Genomic DNA, 20,181 nt, shown 5'->3' with positions numbered 1-20,181 from the left:
GAGTTTTTTCAGTAGCCTTTGGTGAGGGACCGTGTCAAACCCCTTCTGAAAGTCCAGATATATAATGTCCACAGGTTCTCCCGCATCCACATGCCTGTTGACCTTTTCAAAGAATTCTATAAGGTTCGTGAGGCAAGACTTACCCTTACAGAAGCCATGCTGATTCTCCCTCAGCAAGGCCTGTTCATCTGTGTGTTTTGAGATCCTATCTTTGATGAGGCATTCCACCATCTTACCCAGTATGGATGTTAGGCTGACCGGCCTATAGTTTCTCAGGTCCCCCCTCTTTCCCTTTTTAAAGATAGGCGTGACATTTGCTATCCTCCAATCTTCTGGCACCGTGGCCATTTTGAGGGACAAGTTGCATACCTTAGTCAAGAGATCTACAACTTCATTCTTCAATTCCTTTATAACTCTTGGGTGGATGCCATCAGGGCCCGGTGACTTATTGATCTTTAATTTATCAATGAGGTCTGAAACATCTTCCCTTTTAACCTCTATCTGACTTAACTCCTCAGTTAGGAGGGGCCGTTCGGGCAGCGGTATCTGCCCGAGGTCTTCTGCCATGAAGACAGATGCAAAGAACTCATTTAATTTCTCTGCCATCTCTAAGTCTCCTTTTATCTCCCCTTTCCCTCCCTCACCATCCAGAGGGCCAACCGCTTCTCTGGCGGGTTTCCTGCTTCTAACATATTTGAAGAAGCTTTTATTATTCCCCTTAATGTTGCTGGCCATGCGTTCCTCATAGTCTCTCTTGGCCTCCCATATCACCTTCTTACATTTCTTTTGCCACAGTTTATGTTCCTTTTTATTCTCCTCATTAGGGCAAGACTTCCATTTACGGAAGGAAGCTTCCTTGCCCTTCACAGCCTCTCTAACTTGGCTCGTTAGCCATGCGGGCACCCTCCTGGATTTAGTGGAACCCTTCTTTCTTTGCGGTATACACCTCTGCTGGGCCTCTATTACTGTTGTTTTAAGCAGCCTCCATGCTCTCTGGAGAGATTGGACTCTTTTTACCCTCCCTTTCAACCTCCTTCTAACCAGCCTCCTCAGCCTGAGGGAAGTCCGCCCGTCAGAAGTCAAGGGTTTTTGTTAGAGATTTGCCTGGTATTCTTCCCCCAACATGCACGTCAAAACGGATCGCAGCATGATCACTGTTCCCCAATGGCTCAGTAACATTTACATCTCTAACCAGGTCCTGCATACTGCACAAAATTAAATCCTATGCCATTCTTTCTGTTAAAACAAACAAAAAATGGGGGGGGGATGTGTGTGTGACATCATACCCAGAAGTGACATCACTTCCAGGCATAATGTCAGTGGGGCATTATTTTGAACTTTGCTCTGGGCTTCAAAGGCCTGGGAGGGGGGTGGGACTGGCCTTTGGCACTTAGTTTGGATCCTAACCCCACACCTGAGCAGCTCGGCATTACACCAGGAAGCTTGGATTTGTGCCAACACTTTTGCTGTTGCAGATTCAGGTAGACCCATTGAGGTGACTGGGGCATTACTTGGGATAAGGGCACATAAATCCAATTAATCTGTGGATCTGTGTCCTCCAGTCTGATCACAGGTGATTCAAATTTCATTCAGCCAGGAAAGCCCTTAAGCAAGAAGAAGCACCACCAGTTCTTTGCTCTATCTGCTACCTATGCATGTGTGTGAAAACTTTTTCCTTTAAAGAATCTTGTCATAATCCGCCACTAATTTGGGGTGATTCAGAGACTTATTAGTCATGATAGCACAGCTCACCCAGTGCCCAACAAATTCAGAGAGGGAAACCTGAGCGGAAAAGAAAATCTAAACATATGGCATTTTTACTGTTTGCTTGCTATACTCAAATAAAAACACCGCACTGTGGAACAACAAATCTGCAATTTTATTGAAATTCACTTTGCCTGCTGGGGGTGTTTCTGTTGTCTGGCAATGCAATGACATTTCCATGCTGAGGGAAGCTAGGATGCTGAGGTGCTATGATTATTCCATGCGTGGCTATGCCAAGCTTATGGTTAGGATGAAACGGACATGTAATTTAAGGCCCCTTTCAGCACAATCCTATCTTGCACTGGAACAGGCAGGCCAGGAGGCCTGTGTGGTATCCAGTGCAAGATTGGGGCCAGAATCAACTCAGCCAGAGGCAAGAGGAAACTCTTCCCCGTATCCCCCGGGTAAGCCACCACAGCCCCAATGGGTCTCCCCAGACCTGCACTACCTCAGGAGGTGGCACAGGTCTGAGGAGAACGGAGTGACTTCGAGCTGCTCTGTGCTGCTCAGGAAGCAGGTTGGGATCTAGCATAACTGCTGGGTCCCAGCCCCACCTCCTGCTCCTCGCGTGCCAACTCCCTGGAATCCCCTCTGCTGCCCTGGAACACCTCCGCATTGGCACAGAGGCTGGATGCAACCTTTGTGGGCTGACGTGCATCCCTGCGCCAGCCCAGCCGACACACGAGGCGGCGCAAACATGTGTCATGGCACATTTGCGACCCTGCTGGGCTGGTGCAAGGAACATCCACAGGCACACTTAGGATTACACCCTTTGTTAATTAATATTGAGATGTCCAAAAGGTGTGCAAATGCACCACTGGTGCCCACCCCTTATGGTAACACTCAAATTTTTCTGGGGGCATAGCTGTCACAGGTTCTGTCCCCTAATAAGACATTAGCAGATGACAGAAAACATTTCAAATGAGGTCTTCCCCTGGGGAGCAATGTTAATTTCTCCTTCTGAGCTGATCTTTGTTGTTCAGCTCAGGCCTCAGGAGAATTATGTAGCATTTGGGGAAAAAGATACAGCCCAGCAAGCCAGAACTGGAGACCAAGATGGAGAAGATCTCCACAGCCACCATGTATTTCCCCTTGGTGCTCAGGTAAGGTGGGACAAAGGACAACCAAACACTGCAAAACACCAACATGCTGAAGGTGATGAACTTGGCTTCATTAAAAATATCTGGCAACTTCCTGGCTTGGAAAGCCACCAAGAAGCTGACAGTAGCCAGAAATCCCAGGTAGCCCAGAACACAACAAAACATGGTGATGGAGCCTTCATTGCACTCCACTACAATTTCTTCAGCCAGAGAGTCCATGTCCAAATGTGGGAATGGAGGAGCAGTGGAGAGCCACACAGCACAGATACTGGCTTGAATCAGGGAGCATCCAAGGACAATGGTGTTGGCCAGTCTCTTCCCCACCCATTTCCTCATCCTGGATCCTGGCTTGGTGGCCATGAAAGCCAGAACCACAGTGATGGTTTTCGCCAAGACACAAGAAACAGCCACTGAGAAGACAAGGCCAAAAGAAGTTTGTCGTAAATAACAGCTCACTATCTGAGGTTGACCAATGAATAGCAAGGAGCAGAGGAAGCAGAGCAATAAGGAGACCAGCAGAGAGTAGGTGAGGTCTCGATTGTTGGCTTTGACAATGGGAGTGTCCTTGTTCTTGATGAACATTCTGAGCACCAAAACTGTGATCAGAGAAAAACACAAAGCAAGTATAGTTAATATAATTCCCAGCGGCTCTTCAAAAGAGAGGAAATGGAGGTTCTTGGGAAAGCAGTGGTTTTTATTCTTGTTTGGAAACTGACCGTTGGGACATTTGAGGCAGTCATCCATGTCTGAAACAACAGAATAATTGCAAATTCAGTATTATCATTCATGTCATCATTGGCTTTATATTGTGCCCTATCATCAGAAGTGAATGTATTCATCTCCAATGTGCTGTGTTAGTCACTTAACTCGAGTCCTTTGAAATGTTGCTTTACTCAAACCATTCAAAACTGATGGAAACCTTTCGTGGCCTCTTTGTACAGCATGAACAAGTAATATGGTGCTATTGTATTATTTACAAGGTTGGGGAATTTGTTTGTCAATTGAAAAGAATCCATGATGCCTGTTAAGTACTCTATGGATGATTGAATGATGAATAAAGACACATTGTTCAAACAATATCAACCATGTGATGTTTAGTGTGGTGTTTTACTGGCTTATAAACCTAGTATACACTTAGAGCTGCAGAATAGCATTTCACATAGAGGAAGGTCCAAACCAGTTTGTTATGGGTGGAAGAACATCTTCTTGGCATGAGACCTGTAGTTAGTGGAAAAGAACATGACAGGACAGGTAAGGCCTGCCTGTCCATGGGACTAACTGAAGAGGTCACCCCAGACAGCAGATTGGCAAGGGAATTTATTCTCCCTGTTGCCTCTGCCATAACTCCTCTCCTCCTCCTCCTCCTCTCTGCATTAGAAGGGACAGAGTGGAAGAGGGACAGAGTGGAAGACTGGCGGAGAAAATAATCTTCTCCCCTCCACACTTCCTCTACTGGTCTGGACCATTTTTCCTTTTCCAATCCAGCAAGAAGAGTCCTCCACATCATCATTTATTGGGAAGCAGAATTGAACATGCCACCTTGTGATAGCTGCTGCAGAGTGGACTGAACTAGCAAGGAGACCTGGCCAAGACCTGGCAAAACAAGGAGTATCTCAGCATGTCTGTTCTTGTCAGGCCCTTCAGGACCTAAGTCAGGGTGGAAGACAGGGCAACATGGCAGGGAATAGATTTAAGCCAGGAGAAGGAAGAAGTCAAGGAGGGAAGGGGGAAGGAGGAAACAATGTGGTTGCTCTGCTGGTGGGCAGGTATTATGTGGCTCCATGTGCTGCTGTCAGGCCATTTGTAATAGCCTTAAAGTGCATTCCACGCTTGGAATGCTAGTTGAACCCCCCATGGCCTCATCCCAAGGAGGCAATGTGGTATCAAAGGATTAGGATTTGAAATTTCTATGGCTTGGCAGGATTTGCCTGGGGGGAGGAGTGATGAATATGACCCGCTCTAGTGTTTCTATTCTGTCTTAAATCAGCTTTATCAAATAAATGTGTCCAATTAAAAGTCATTATGGGCCTCAGGTTCTCCTTAGGGTGTGTGTGTGCATAATTTGACAATAAAATAATCCAGACTCATTGAGTTCAAGCATTCAGTTAGTCACCTTTTTTGAACAATCAGTAGAGTCTGCTGATTACGTTCTCTGTTTGGAAGTGTGAAAGTGGAGAAAAGGGGAAACCAGCAGAAGATATTCAGTGTCTGATTCATGACCCTGTACTTCATGTCTCTTACCCTTCTGGTATGAAACCTTCCCTTCAGGACATGGATGACAATCATAGCAACAAAATGGCTTCCCTTCCTTCTTTTTTCTCCTGTGACCTGGATGGCAGTGGTCATTACATACAGCAAGGGGCACTACCTATAGATAAAAAAGGACAATCATCCTCGTTTTGCTTCTTTATCTAATAAACAATGTTCTGACCTCATCAAAGATGAAACTCGCTTCTCTTCCATGGTGGATCATGAATGAATGGGAGCATTCGCAAATGAATGAATGTTGAAGGCCCAGCACTGGACAGTTCCACTTCAGCTTGACTTTCAAAGGGCTGGTTTGAAGTGAGAAAGACCTAATCTCAGAATGCAGCCTTCTGATCTTTGTTAGAATGTCCAGGGCAACCGCGGAAGCAGCACAAGCAACTCTTTGGGGTTCCTCATTGGGGGGGCTCAGCAGAATCACCTCATCCTATGGGCAGTTTATGAAGTGGATCTATCAACCCACTGCCATAAATGACAATACGATGGTGCAAACAGGGTGACCAGATACAATGGAGGACAGGGTGCCTATACCTTTAACCATTGTATAGAAAAGGGAAATTGGGCAGCTACTTAAACCCTTCCATATTGAGCTGCACCTGCTAAAATTCCCTCTTGTATACAATAGTTAAAGGTATAGGTACTCTGACCTCCATTTTAACTGGGCACCCTGAGTGCAAACATTGCACCACGATTGAGTGTGATGGAGCCACTGGCAAAAGTAGTCAATGTGTATGCACCAGATTTTCTCAGATGCTATGCCATCCCAGGTAAGGTGATGGAGGAGGCAGTTCTAGGGAGGCTGGTGCAGGGAGAGGGGAGGGCATGGGGCAAAGAGCAGGCTGTAGGGGGTGGGCCTTGATAGCAGAAGTGTGTGGATTCTTACCTGATTGAACATGCTGTGCCATGTGATGGCCTCTTCATTAATGGTGAACTCTTTGCCAGGGAAAGCCAGTGGGTCCATCATTCCTACTTTCTCTCTTATAAAGGACTGGTTGGGGAAAGTCACCCAGTTGATCAGATCAAATCCACCTGCTAATTGACCTTCCTTGTCAAAAGACACTAGGTCTCCAGCACTGTTGTTGAAAGAGATGCTCTTCAGGAAAGGGTGAAGCTGCATTAACAAAAAAAAAAAAAGATATAGGAAGATATTACAAACCGAGACCTCTGTAAGGGTATAAAGTTGTTTTTTTTTATTTCTTCATTTCTGTTTATCTGTTTCAGTGCCTTGGAGTATTTGGTTTTCTTATCAAAGAGAAAAAGCACACTGGTTGTATCTAGACACTTCTGCCTGAATGCTTGCACAAGCCAGACACAGCCATGCCAGCAAAGGCTTAACCTTTTGTGAGTATCCAGTTGCTCACTTGCAACAAGCTTGTGGTAATCAGCACCAGCCACTGTTGCATCTGTATCCAGATGTGCTTATCTTTGGAGAAGGGGCAGAATGCAATGATAATGAACACTTCCAAGACCCTGTGGCATCCTTTGCTGGTGGAGATGGGGTCTACTAATTCCCAAATCTGGGCAGCTCCATGTAAGGATACCAGCACTGGGAACAGGGTTAGGAAATGGCAGATCCTGACCCCCCTCCCAGGCCTGCCCCACTCCTATTCTGCCCTCCCCCTCCCCCCACCTAGAAGCACCCTTTTCCCCATCTCTGTTCCACCTTTCCACCACATTCCCCCTTTCCCTGTGCTGCTCAATGGACTACTCACCTCTGCCAGTAGGCTTTCCTGTTGATACAGCACCAGCAGGCCAGCACCAGCTTTCTTTTATTTAACGTTCATCAGAAAGAGGGCTCTCAGAGGTCCTTTTTCTGCGCAGAAATCATAGGTATAGCATTTACCATTCTTGGACTAGAACTACCAGTCCCCTGCCATCACCTTCCTCACCCCCAAATAGGAACACTTTGCTTTAAGTGATGAACTTGAGAAACAGCTGTCCAGTTGATTGCTCTCAAGAGTCACACACTTTGTGAACATTTGAATAAGTGTTTAAAAAAGTTAATGTCACTTTGTCCATCTCTGAATCCAGTGGAAGAGTTTTGGTTCTGTATGCTTTATATGTCACCATGGAGAAAGGAACTTGTGAAACCTTACCTGAGAACTTTGAAGATTTGGAGGAAACAATCTACATTTGTTTTCAATTGTGCCGTGGCTGGGCCTGAAGGGACACATCTTTTGCAATGCATGTGCTACAGCATGAATGGCATTGTAGATGCTGTAGCTTTGGCCTGTCATGCTCATTTCAAAAACAGTCCCTGGGAGGTCCTTCAACTTTTCTTGACCAGTGCAGGTATTACCGTTCTCTTTGTCCTCATCAGAATCGGAAAATAAGCAACCAAAACTCTGTTCCCAAAAGATCCTGATGAAGTCATCTCCTTTTTGTGAGTCAGGATGTAGAAATTGAAGGAATTCTGGAAACCCCATCACTTCCTTAGAATGAATTGCAAAAGACAAGGCACCATGGAAGAATCCTATGTCTAAAGCCCTTTGAATTGCCATTGTTGAAAAATCCCACTGGACGGTCATAATCCACACTTTCCCCGCAGAAGTCTCCGTATTACCCTCTAGCACCATATGAAGAAAGATCATCCATTTCAAACATGTTGTGGTCTTAACCTCTGCATGTAACACATAGACTCTGACTTCTGAATTGATTAGTGAAATGATCTCATTCATAAGTAAGCCTTCTCCTTCCTTAACCTTTCCTATTTGAGATGATATCGTAATCGCTGTACTTATATACATGACTATTTTTTTACTGAAGGCTGTGCAGATACCATGTTTAGAAAGCATTTTCATCATGGTCTGCACAAACCTTTCACCATCGCCATCATCCGAAGCAATGATCCCTACCCAAGTCCATTGAAAATGCTGAAGTAGACGGACAATCCCTCTGTATTGATGCCCTTCATTGGGGACCATTCGGTAAAAGGATGGGAATTTCATGTTGGTATTCATCACTGGAGCAATCTAAGGAAATAATGATAATTTTTCAGATGGGGAGGAGAACCGAGACTCAGCTGTAGTGAATCTGGTCAAACATCTGCTGAGATGAAGCCCAATTCTGAATTAAAAAACATACTTCTTTCACTGAGTGCATTTAATAGCACATGGTGTGAATAGTTTTATTATTGTTTTTTAAGCCCCACCTTTCGAAACCTAATGGGAAAGCTTCCTGCTAACTTCCTTACTGTGTCCCTAGAGCATGTAGGGACATGCCCCTGCTTGTCACATACCTGTTCTAGCCTCTGTAAAAGCAAGAAACATGCATGCTTGCTAATGGAACAAAAGGTACATGGGGTGCTGAGAGCTGTGGAGAATCACAGATAACCGAATCCGCAGATACATGATCCAGGGAGACGTCTGTACCTACAAAAGAGTCAAATGGCTTTGCTAAGATTATTTCATTCATTTTATATGAATTTGAAATCATCATCATTTCTTAGGAATATTTGAGATGAATAAATTCTATCAACATTAGCTAAGGTGGCATTTCTACACAGGTACTTCTGGGCATTTCTAATTGAACACATTCAATGAATGTCGCTGTTAATAGGATAAATATCCCCACAGCTGAAAAATCATCTTGACCTATATGCTCATTGTACCTGTGGAATCTTGTAGATGCCTAACTGGGTAGCCATGTGAAGAGAGATTTCAGAATCAAATCCTCCAATGACAGCTATCAGATGCTTTTCCTTCTCACACTTGAAGTTGGGGGCAATCCTTTTATCAGTGGAAATAAGTTTCATGGTGTTCTGATGAGTCATCCTTGCATTTAAGTAACTGTCATAGATGTGGAAGCCCAGGCTGACATTTGGTAGGATTTTTGGGTTCTCATTGATCTCCTTTACAGCAAACACTAAGGACAGGATATGCTGGTAGTTCTTTGGTGTTGGGCTAAAGGAAGGTTTAGAACAGAGTCTGTGTGAAACAGATATTGCTATGGCAGCAGCACACACACACACCCATGAATGACACAAGGCAAGATTGTTTATTGGGTTAAATGGGCCACATTTATTAATTAATAGCATATACGTAATAATCAACATGCCGCAGGCTCATCTAAAAGTGATGTTTATCCCCTTTAGTGTGGACACCTGCACTGTAAGAGACAAAAGCCCTGCTATTTCTCCCCTGGACATTTTTATTTAATTATTTTCTAGATTTTTATACCACCCTTTTTTCTAGGAGCTCCGGGTGATGTGCATAGTTCCTCCTTTCCTTTTGTCCTCACAGTAACCATGCAAGAGATAGTATAAGCTTCATGGCTGAGTCAGGATTTGAACACGGCTCTTCCAGGTCTAAGTCCAACTCCTGAACCTCTACAACAACATGGCTTGAACCTGAGGTAGTTTCAAGGCAACCCCAGCCTTTCCACGTCAGCCTCTGAAAGGGGACACCTGGCAGCCAACTGCTCTGCATATCCCAAATCTGACAGCATTTGAGGTGGACTCCCTGAATTGGGCGGAAAAGAAGAGGAAGTGTGGAGGGGAGGATATGAACTGCAATGTTAGGGAGAGGTAAAAGAATTTCCTTACTTCACTTCATCTATTAGCTTTGTTTTGGGGTGTTCGTTGAAAGAAAGTCCATCAAATAGGCAGCCAAACTGCGAAACAATCGCTCCGATGATGAGATCTCCACTCTGATGATACTTGTATGGGAACTGGGAGGGATCTGTGATGGTACACATGACAGGCTGCGCCTTGCATTCCACTGGAGGAAATTGCAGGCCCACAATGAGCATCTGCCCAAACAGAAAGGTCCCTTTCATCTTGGTCAAGTCTGATTCAGAACGTTCAGTGTCTGAACAGTGCAGGATATTGTGGATATTTTATGTCCACTTTCCGACTTGTGTGATTTGATGTAGCATGACTCATAGTAATTGAAGTTAATTACAGCTTTCAAAATCACTGCTCCTGACTATAGTGCCTGGTGTGATAGTTTTTTTTCCCCCATTATACGAGCAGAAGAAAATATTTGTTGGATCTCATTGTGACTTGGTGAGGTATGGGGTCAATGGGACCCAGAGAGACAGAGAGAAATGGCAGCCAAACAGAATGCCTATGGGATGGAAACAGAGGGGTCTGTTGATGTATCTGAGAGAGAAGCTCCTTTACATTGACTTGCACTGCACTGCTTGCTGATCTGCCCCCACCCATCCCCTTGTACACATTCACAATGAGGAAAAAAATTAGATTGTTGTAAACTGTCCTCTGTGGGGCTGGTCTTGGTCAATGCTCAGAAGATGCAGCTAATATAGAACAATGCTGCCTCCATCTTTATTTGATTCAAGTGCCTTAATTGACATTACTGGCTGTGCATACCCAATGATTAGACTACCCAAATCTATCCTTGCCCCTCACTCCAGTGGTGCAGCCACACCAAAAATGGTGCACTGTACCCAGCTAGGGGAGGCGGTTTGGGAGGCTTCAGCAGGGAAAGGGGATTTAAATCCCCCTACCCCTGCATAAGCTTCCCGCTCCACAGTGGGTCCCCTTTCATTAGTGCAGGTCCAAGAGAGAATGGGGGAATCAAGGCTACAAGAAACAGGGATACGATCCGGCATGAGCCATCACCACCTAATCCACCTCCTCCCGCAGCCTCTGCTCTCTCCCTGCTCCCCTCCCAACCCAGTCTTCCCCCTGCCTGCGTTCCACCCCTTCCCACCTCTCCTGCTGGTTTAACTGCTTTATGGCTCATGTTCCACTGGTGGCTCCAGCCCACAGGTTTGGGCTATCAAAGGAGGAGAAAGGAAGAGAGAGGAGGAGGATGGAGAATTTCCTTAGAAGGGGAAGGGGCAGAGCAAAGTGGGTGAAAGTGTGCAGAAGAAGGGATATAGGGAGATCAGATAGCTTTCCAGAAGAACCTAGGAGAGGGAAGTACCTGCCTATCTGTACCCAGGTGTCATTCATGTCAAGTCCATGTTAGGCCTAAGTTGGCAGAAGCCTGAACCAAACTAAGAAAGTGTAACTGAGAAGCTGCTAGCGGTTCCCAGTTATAGGAATGTAGGTAAATAAACAAAGAGGAATCTCTCCTTTTATGGCCAGGAATTACAATCAAATGCAATGCTTGCACCTCAGCAGACAGAGTGCCGCCTTATCAAGGGTGATTGAGTGCAAGGGAGTGGTAAGAACTATGAGGGTTTAACAACCAGGCCAACTTCGGGAAGGCTCTGTTCACCAAGGGTTCTGATTGGACAGTCTAATAATTAGCCCCGGAGCTAAGAGATCTGAAAAGAGTAACTAACCAGGTGAGAAATAGGTATTACTAGAGATAGCCAGCTAGCTTTATTGTTTTAGTGCTGAAATGTTTCCTAGATGTTTATGCCTCTAGCATTTGCTGCCTTATTGTAGAGTGTGTAACCTTATGTACTTAATAAACTAAAATATATTTTACTAAGTTGTTTCATTGTTTGTTGGGGACAAAGGCTCAGAATCCTGCCTGGCTGCTCAGTAAGCTACTAAGTACTCATTGAGATCTAGTAACTTGAGGACTGAGGCTTTAAATGAGAAAGAGCTCAGTGCCTGCAAGGGATAGAATTAAGCCTAGAGAGTCTCAGTGTCCCTAGACTGAGGCACTGGCATGTACAGGGTGGTGGCAGTACTACCGGGCAAGGGGTCTTGAGGGTTTTAAGGTTCAGAAAAGCAAGAGCCCTAGGTCTTCCAAACCCCCTTTGTTACGACACCAGGTGCCCCTTCAATTGAAATTAATATGTTGCATCCAAATTAGTCATAACTAAAAGTCAGCAAAATTGACTAGACAAGTGACATTCCAATTCTAATTCCACCCCCACCCCCCCCCGGCCACTTCCAGAACTTCTCACACAGCAGACTTATGACTTACACCCAGGAGGAAAATGACAGAGGCACATAAGAACATAAAATCATATGAAGAACCCCGCTGGATCAGGTCAAAGGTCCATCTAGTCCAGCTTCCTGTATCACACAGTGGCCCACCAAATGCCTCAGGGAGCACACAAAACAACAAGAGACCTGCATCCTGGTGCCCTCCCTTGCATCTGGCATTCTGAGGTAGCCTACTTCTAAAATCAGGAGGTTGCACTGCACATACACATCATGGCTTGTAACTCCTGATGGACTTTTCCTCCATAAATTTGTCCAATACCCTTTTAAAGGCATCCAGGCCAGATGCCATCATCACATCCTGTGGCAAAGAGTCCCACAGACTAATTACATGCCGGGTAAAAAATATTTCCTTCTGTATGTCCTAACTCTCTCAACACTCAGTTTTAGTGGATGTCCCCTGGTTCTGGCGTTGTGTGCGAGGGAAAAGAACAGCCCTCTATCCACCCTATCCATCTCTTGCATAATTTTGTGTGTCTCAATATCCCCCCATGTGCACCACCAATTTGATTGCACACAAGACAAGGAATGAGATATGGGATTTTGTGGATTGATAGCAAGAATGTATGAAGGACCAAGATATACCAGCCTGTCTCTCCTGTTTCATGTGCATAGCATTGGCCACCTATGAGTCTCCTTGGACCTACACCAGCTATGAAGCTGGCATAAGTCTGAGGAGAGGAAGCAGTTAGGGCAGATTGGGAAAAGGGGGATAGGATTCAGTGCACGCTTTTGACACTGAGATTCAACTTTCCAGCCCATTTTTCAATTCTTCCCCTCTTCTTCTTCAGAGTCCTTGACGGATTGGTTAACAGAAATTGTTCAATAGAGGCCTTTAGCCCAATGGTTCCTAAACTTTTTTGACTGATGGCTCAATTGGCCACTGGGTCACTGACCACAGCCTCTGTGAGAGCTACAATGCTATACATTGTATAGGGCTATGGGTTTTTTGCAACTCCCCTGGCTTGTTTCCATGGCTTCCTGGGGAGCCATGGCTTACCGTTTTGGAACCACTGCCTTAGCCTGATCTCAGGCTTTCCTTAAACACTTAGGGCGCAATCCAAACTGCGCCCTATGCCGGCCCAAGTCCCTTGGGCCAGCCTAGGAGGGTTGCAAAAGTGTCATAAAGCATATTTGCACCTCCTCAAGGGGAAGCCAGGCCAGTGCTCCAAGAAGCACCAGCATGGGAGGCTGACATAAGCCTCTGCGCCAGCTTCCCGTCAGCCACTTGTGTCGGCCCGCCGGCGCCAACACAAGTGGAAAAGGTAGGCGTGGGGGGCAGGGAGGAGGATGGAGGGAGGCGTTCCTGGGCGGGGGAAGGGTGGGCGATGAGTGGCCCTGGGGGTGGGCGGTGAACAGGAGGTGGGGCTGGAATTTGGCAGTTATGCCAGATCCCAACCTCCGTTCCCAGGGAGTATGGAGCGGCTCCACCTCCAGAGGAGTCCGAGGAGACCCATTGTGGCCAGCAGCCCTTATCCAGGGGTAAGGGGAAAAGTTTCCCCTTACCTCTGGTTGAGTCACTTCTGGCCACAATCCTGCGCTGGATACAGCACAAGCCTCCAGGCTTAAGAACATAAGAACAGCCCCACTGGATCAGGCCATAGGCCCATCTAGTCCAGCTTCCTGGCACTTAATGTCATTCCCAAAGGGTCTGTGATAGACAGGAAACTGAGGTCTTTGGGAAGGCATTGATCATGCTTCTTGTTCGGAAATTTACCTTCTGGACATTTATGACAATCATCCATGTCCGTTAAAAAATAGAACAAATGCAGCTGTAACGTATCAGTCATGCCATCATTTTTTTATACTGCCTTATGACCCACAAAATGGTTAGTTTCATCTCTAACCCATCTTTGAACCCTTGCTTTACTGAAATGACTCATATCTTTGGTCAGCCTGTGCAGGTAATAGGGAGCTCTTGTCTGATCTATGCGACTGGATGTCTTGCTTCCCAGCGGGATAAATTTGAACAGAATTGTCAGGGGCTGTATAGCAAAGGGGAAGGAATTTAATGATAAATACACAAGCAATATTCATGTAATACCAATCCCATGTTACATGTGGTATTTTAGGGCACAATCCAGCTCTTGAACTTGGGCCGGCGCAAGTCCCTGGCGCTGGCCCAGAAGGGTTGCAAACGTGCCATATGGCACATTTGCGCCTCCTTGGGAGGAAGCTGGGCTGGTGCTCAGAAAAGTGTCGGCCTGCGGAGGCCAAGCGCTAGGCTGACCCCCCCGGGTGGCAGGTGTCGTTGCAGGTTTTGGGTAGGTAAGGTCATATCGGTGTACACCGCAGGGGCCGGGTGGACTCCACGCTTGGTCATGCTGGCATTCCCGGCTGGGTGGCGCAGGCTGGATGAACCTTGGCCTGGTGGTAAAGGCACACCGCGGGTTCGCTCAGGTGGCCTGAGCTAGCCTGCCACCCTGCCCCTTTGGGGTGACAATGAAGGGGGCGGCAGGCTTGTACTGACGCTGCCCAGAGTGTGGTGTGGTCGCCCAAACCACTATAGGGGGAAGTAGACGGGCAGCTCTGTTTCCCCCATGTAGAACCCGCATGACTCATTTGTTAGGCCCTGTTGCAATCTGAAGTATATTTAAATAGTTAATAAAGTGGCCCTTTGTACCATATGCCCTTGCCTGTGTCTTTATTGGGGGGTGCTGGGTAAATAAGTGGCTCTGCGAGACACTGGAAGTGATCAAAATAATTTTTTTTTCTTGTGACGTTGCGGACCACTTCTCAGGGTCTCACGGACCACCTGTGGTCCCCGGACCATAGGTTGGGATCCAGTGACTTATATAAAAATAAAAAAGAAGGCGAAACAGCCATCCCATGCTATGAATTCAGGCTGGAATCATAACCACACTTTCCTGAACGTCAGCCCCATTGAACAAAATAGGACTTACTTCTGAGTAGACCTGGTAAGGATTCTGCCCTTAGTGTGGCATATTATATACTCTTGCACTGTCTCGAGTATAGGTCACTGACTCAGAAATGAGTCCCCACACATGCAGACATGAGTCTGTCTCTGTCTGGGTGTGCTGGCTTACTTTTTCTGAGGCGTGAAAGACATTATATTGTATTTTTAATGTCTATCAGTATTTTTTAATCTTAATTGTTAGCCGCCTTGGGTGCCGTTCGGGGAGAAAGGTGGAATACCAATCCAATAAATAAATAAATAAATTATGAGGCCATCCTTTAGACAGGGCAAGCAGCAGGGAAATTCCAGCCAGGAGACAGGAAAGGGTTAATGTTTTGGTTTTCCACTGAGAAGGAGGGGGGCTGGGTGGGAGGTGGGAGCAGGCTCTCTTGTCCATCTCTGAAGGAACTGAGAATCATTGGATGGTTTTTTCCCTAACAAGTGTGGGAAGAAGGTGTTGGCCAAGGGTAGTGGTGGTTCTTAGTCATCCAGAAGAAATGGCATGGTTTCAGCAGGCTCAGTGAATGACTGGCCACAGTGGAACTACTTCTGAGTCAAGCTGCAGAGGAGTGGGTCGTACTGGTAAACCTGCCAGCTGCTGCATGTGACCCTCCTCCCTCTTGCCACTTCTGTCCCCACTCTCACGCAGTTTGTTCCACCTCCTCCCACCTTGTTTACAGATGGGATGGGGATACCAGGGGAATATCAAATGAGAACTCCAACACACACACACACACACACACACACACACACACACACACACACACACACACACACACACCCTGGCAGCAGCTCCGTTTTTGTCCACAGAGCCACAGCTGACGATTTTGCAGAAAAACTTGGGACTGGAGTCTTTTAAAGTCCCCAAAATGCTCTTGGCAACTCAGAAAGTCTGCTTGTTAGCAGCGGTGTAGCTAGCGAGCAGCATGGGGGTGGTCCACCCCAAGTACCACCCTTGGGGGGGTGACACCACATATGACCTGTGAGGGGTGCCCCAAAAGGGGGATCTCTTGGAATCACACAGCAGGTCGTTAAGGGTCAGCTGGATGGTCTCTTGGGACCCCTGGGTGGGGTGTCCACCTCCCTGGGGTTCCTTGCAGGGGAAGCCTCAGACCAAACCAGGAGGAGGGGGTTCACGACACCCTTGTACTCCTCCCTGGAGGCAGGACCTAAGGCCCTTGGTCTTCAGGCAGGGGCTCCCGCCTTCCTGTTCCAGAACAGCCTGTCATCAAAGGCTTCCCTGCTTTTATCCTCCCCAGCCACACCCTTGGCTCCTCCCCTTCCTCCCTCTCTAGGCTTAAAGGGGCCCTGACCCTAGCCTGCTTCCCTCCTCTTTGGTGGTTAATGGTGACTCTGCCCTGCTACCTGCTCTGGTCAGGTGAGCTCTGGGGGCAGTCTCTCCCACCCAGCTGCCCTGAGTCTTGCCTGGTCAGCTGGAGAGGCAGTGGTGGCTCTGTGGCTAGGCAGTTCTGCCCCTGGCCTGCAGCCAGGTAAGGCAGGGGTCGGACAAGGGCTCGACCCCTGTCATGACCCAACATCGCTAACATCGCAGAGGTGAGGAATGACCCCATCATGCTACATGCCGTTGGATGCCAAATTTCTAGCTGAATGCACTGGAAAAAAACAGGGTAAGGTATCTCCTTTCCATCAAATGTTATGGCCAAAAAAACAGGAAACCCAAAAATGCATGGAGCCCTATGAAAAGTGAAATTGAGCCATATTGCATGTTTACTCATGAGTAGGTAAGCTTGTCTTAATTCTTTTGAAAGGACTGAGAGGAATCCAAAGACGCCAGAATGGTTCCTATGCAATGAAAACAACCCCCAAAAAACACATAAGAAGGAAGTCCCTTCCTCCAAGCAGACGAATGTATTGAGCCCTATGGAAAGCAAAAGTAAGCCACATGTCATGTTTACTCACAAGTAAGCAACCGTGCCTTGGCTGCTGATCAAGTCAGGCAAAGGGGAATGCAAGGCTAGCTACATGGTCCCAATCCGATGAAAGTGGAGCTGAACAAATGCTCCAGAAGGCACCCCCCCCCCCAAAGAATAGAACAGAGGCATCAGCTAGTAAGATCAATTTTTATTTGTTTTTACACTTGTAAAGCCAGGTGGGTCCTGATAGTGATACGCTTGAAATATAAAACACTGAACTGGGCACTGGGGAGGGCTGGAAATCTCACTATTTGGGTGGAGGGGGTGTTATGGCAGACAGGCTACAGAGAAAATTTACTTGGTGAAACAGGGCTGGCTTCCCCTTATTTAATTATTTGTTTTTCTTTAATTTATTTTTTTAATTATTATTTTTTTTTTGCTAGATGATGTCCCTTCCAGTCATGACATCACTTCTGGTGGGTCCCGGACAGATTGTCATTCTAAAAAGTGGGTCCCAGTGTTAAAAGTTTGAGAACTACTGCCTTAACTCAAAACAGGTCAATGAGACGTCCTCGGGGAAGTGGCGGATGGGTGACACCCTAGTGACCAAAATTCTAGAAATTGTGACTTTTAGGAATAATACCATCATGTTATATACCATTTGATGCAGAATTTCATGTGCTGTTTGTGGGGAAATATTCACTGCATTTATTTTCTGGCCATTATTATTATTATTCATGTCATGTCATGACCATTACTATCTCTCAGTCTTGGATATTTGGGGAAAATAGATCAGTTAAAATTCATTTGGATATTAACTTTAGGTATATGTACTAATGGTTTGTTTCAGCATTCCTACAAGACTTGTACAATACCAACTGTGACTGTAAGGCTGCAGTCCTATATACACTCTCCTGGCAGTAAGCCCAATTCAACATACTGAGACTTTGAGTAGTCAGTTATAGGATTGCGCTGCAGAGGTAAAATCCTTTGGTCGCCCTGCACTGCTAGGACTCATATTCCAGCATTGCAGGACACTTTCTGGCTGCCACAAATGGAGACTCAAGTAAGTTGTTGGCAGGGTTGGGTATTGGGCAGAGAGGAGGAGTAATAGGGCACTTCAGGGGAAGAACAGGGGTGGGTCAGGGAGGGAAGGGGTTGATCTGGTGAGAGTCATGCATGTCGAATCCTATCCCCTAGTTTTCAAGCCTCCCCACCCTCAGGCTCTCCTTGGGCTTATACCAGTTATAGAGCTGGCATAGGTACAAGGAGACCCCTAGGCTATCAGGGGGCCTATACAGAGGTCAGGGGAAAGTATGCTCATTTACATCTCAAAGGCCTCTCAATCCTGCCCCCACCATAGCAAGCAGTGCATGCCTCCAGGAATGCTCTCATGTTCAGGAATGTTCCCAAACAAATGAAGAGGTCACCATGCTGAAGGATTTTAGCCCAACCTGCTTAAATCTGCTATTCCACACAATGGCCTCATCATGGATGGTAAACTCTTGACTTGGAGAAATCTTTCCAGCTTGGATCTTAAGGAAGGATTGATTGGGGAAAGTGACCCAGTTGATGACATCAAGTCCAGAAGACAGTTCCTCTTTGGCAAACCAGACTTCATGGCCAGCACCATTGTTAAAGTGGACATTCTTCAAAAAAGAGTGCATGTAAATTGGACAAAAATAAAAAACATCTGATAGCTTCAATATATACTGTGCACTGTATTACCAAACCTCTGGTCAGAATAGGCACCTGTAATACTGGGATGTTCAAGTTAAAAGAACTTTTTTCATTTATTGAAAAGTATTAGTATACGCTTGGCAGATCTTCCTCATCAGGGGTGCTCACACTTTTTTGACTTGAGAGCTACTTTGAAACCCAGCAAGCCTGGAGATCTACCAGGGGGGAAGGAATATTTTAATATTCATCACACACACACACACACACACACACAATGTATATGTAATATTCTATCTATATGCATCTATCAAATCTCTTATATATAGTATATATCAAATATATTAATAAATAATATATATATATATATATATATAAACACACATTATATGTGTATATATGTAAAAATCATATATACTGCTGAGTCAGCAGTCAGTCCCATTACAGTCAATGGGGCTTACTCCCGGTTAAGTGTGGACAGAGCTGCAGCTGCGAGTCAGCGGGGCTGACTCCCAGGCAAGCAACCTTCAAGCCCCGCCGCACGTCTGCTCAGCAGCCAGTTCCCCTGCAGCCAGGGGCCACTCCCGTGAGCATGGCGGGACCACAGCCTTACTTGTAGGTGAGGCCGTCCCCGCAGTTGAGCATCTGCTGGGCGGTGATGCCGTCGTCGGGCACATAGCCGGTGCAGCCGCTGATCAGGTAATTGGCCATGCTGGGCGCCCAGGTGGACCACGGCAGAGAGGGAGAGGGAGAGCGAGAGCAGAGCGTGTGCCAACCTCCCTCCGCCACGTGGGTGCTCCCTCCCCTGCGCACACACAGACGGGACTCCTACTGCCGGGCGGCGCATGCACGCACTGATGAGATCAGCCACGCACTCCAAAAGACACTCGAGCCTGGTGCGTGACGAACCTCGCCCACTTCGATGGCGCTCTCTCCAATCTGAAATAACCCGGAGTTGCACCCTGTGCATGTGCGGGTGTGACTCTAGCAATGAAGTCTATAGCGGCTATATAGACTTCATTGCTAGAGTCACACCTGCACATGCACAGGGTGCAACTCCGGGTTATTTTAGATTGGAGAGAAAGGGCTCCGCGATCGACTCATTTTGCCTGGCGAGCTACCAGTCGATTGCGAATGACGTACTGAGCACCCCTGTTCCTCATCTTCCTCTCCTCTCAGCTCACCATCACATCCAACACTTCCACATCTATGGGCCCAATCCAAACTTTGCAGCACTGATGCAACTATGCCAAAGGGGCATGCTCTGCATCCTGCAGTGTGGGGTAGTCACAGAGGCCTTGTCAAGGTCAGGGAAGAATTGTTCCTTTACTTGGGGCTACAGTGCAGCTCATTGGTGAGGAAACCTGGATAGGATGGGGCCCTATTGAAGTATTCAATTTGTTCCTCTATTCAAAGGTTTCCAGGGAGCTTTGTGGATGCTTTCACAATGAAAATTAATATTTCAGGGACGTGCGATTCGGGGCAGCAGGTGTGGCAGAACTGCCTTGTCGTTGTCCTTGGAAAAGCACGGCAGTTGCCCTGCCTGCTTACACCTGCTTTCTCAGGTATAAAGAGAGCCTCCTCAGGTGGAAGCAGGTGGGGCAGCTGTGGCACTTTTCCATGGGCGACAAAGGGGCAGTTCTGTCTCACCCGCGACCTGAATCACACGTTCCTGTTATATTCCACTTTTTACATTTTGGAACTTAAGGCTTCAAT

The 20,181-nt window shown here is 46.7% G+C and overlaps 1 protein-coding gene across 1 annotated transcript; it reads right to left on the bottom strand.

Annotated features, from left to right (window-relative positions):
• Window positions 1-2,711: 2,711 nt before the first annotated feature.
• On the bottom strand, window positions 2,712-19,176 carry LOC136652545 (vomeronasal type-2 receptor 26-like). Its single transcript, XM_066629484.1, has 6 exons — window positions 19,079-19,176; window positions 8,740-9,031; window positions 7,226-8,101; window positions 6,013-6,240; window positions 5,106-5,232; window positions 2,712-3,610 (listed from the first exon to the last, which is right to left on the bottom strand). Exons 1-6 carry the CDS (start codon window positions 19,174-19,176, stop codon window positions 2,712-2,714), a joined length of 2,520 nt encoding a protein of 839 aa, XP_066485581.1.
• Window positions 19,177-20,181: the final 1,005 nt, after the last annotated feature.

This window comes from Tiliqua scincoides, chromosome 5 (assembly GCF_035046505.1).
Source record: "Tiliqua scincoides isolate rTilSci1 chromosome 5, rTilSci1.hap2, whole genome shotgun sequence".
Classification (NCBI taxonomy): Eukaryota; Metazoa; Chordata; class Lepidosauria; order Squamata; family Scincidae; genus Tiliqua; species Tiliqua scincoides.
This window is presented reverse-complemented; position numbering and strand designations above follow the sequence as displayed.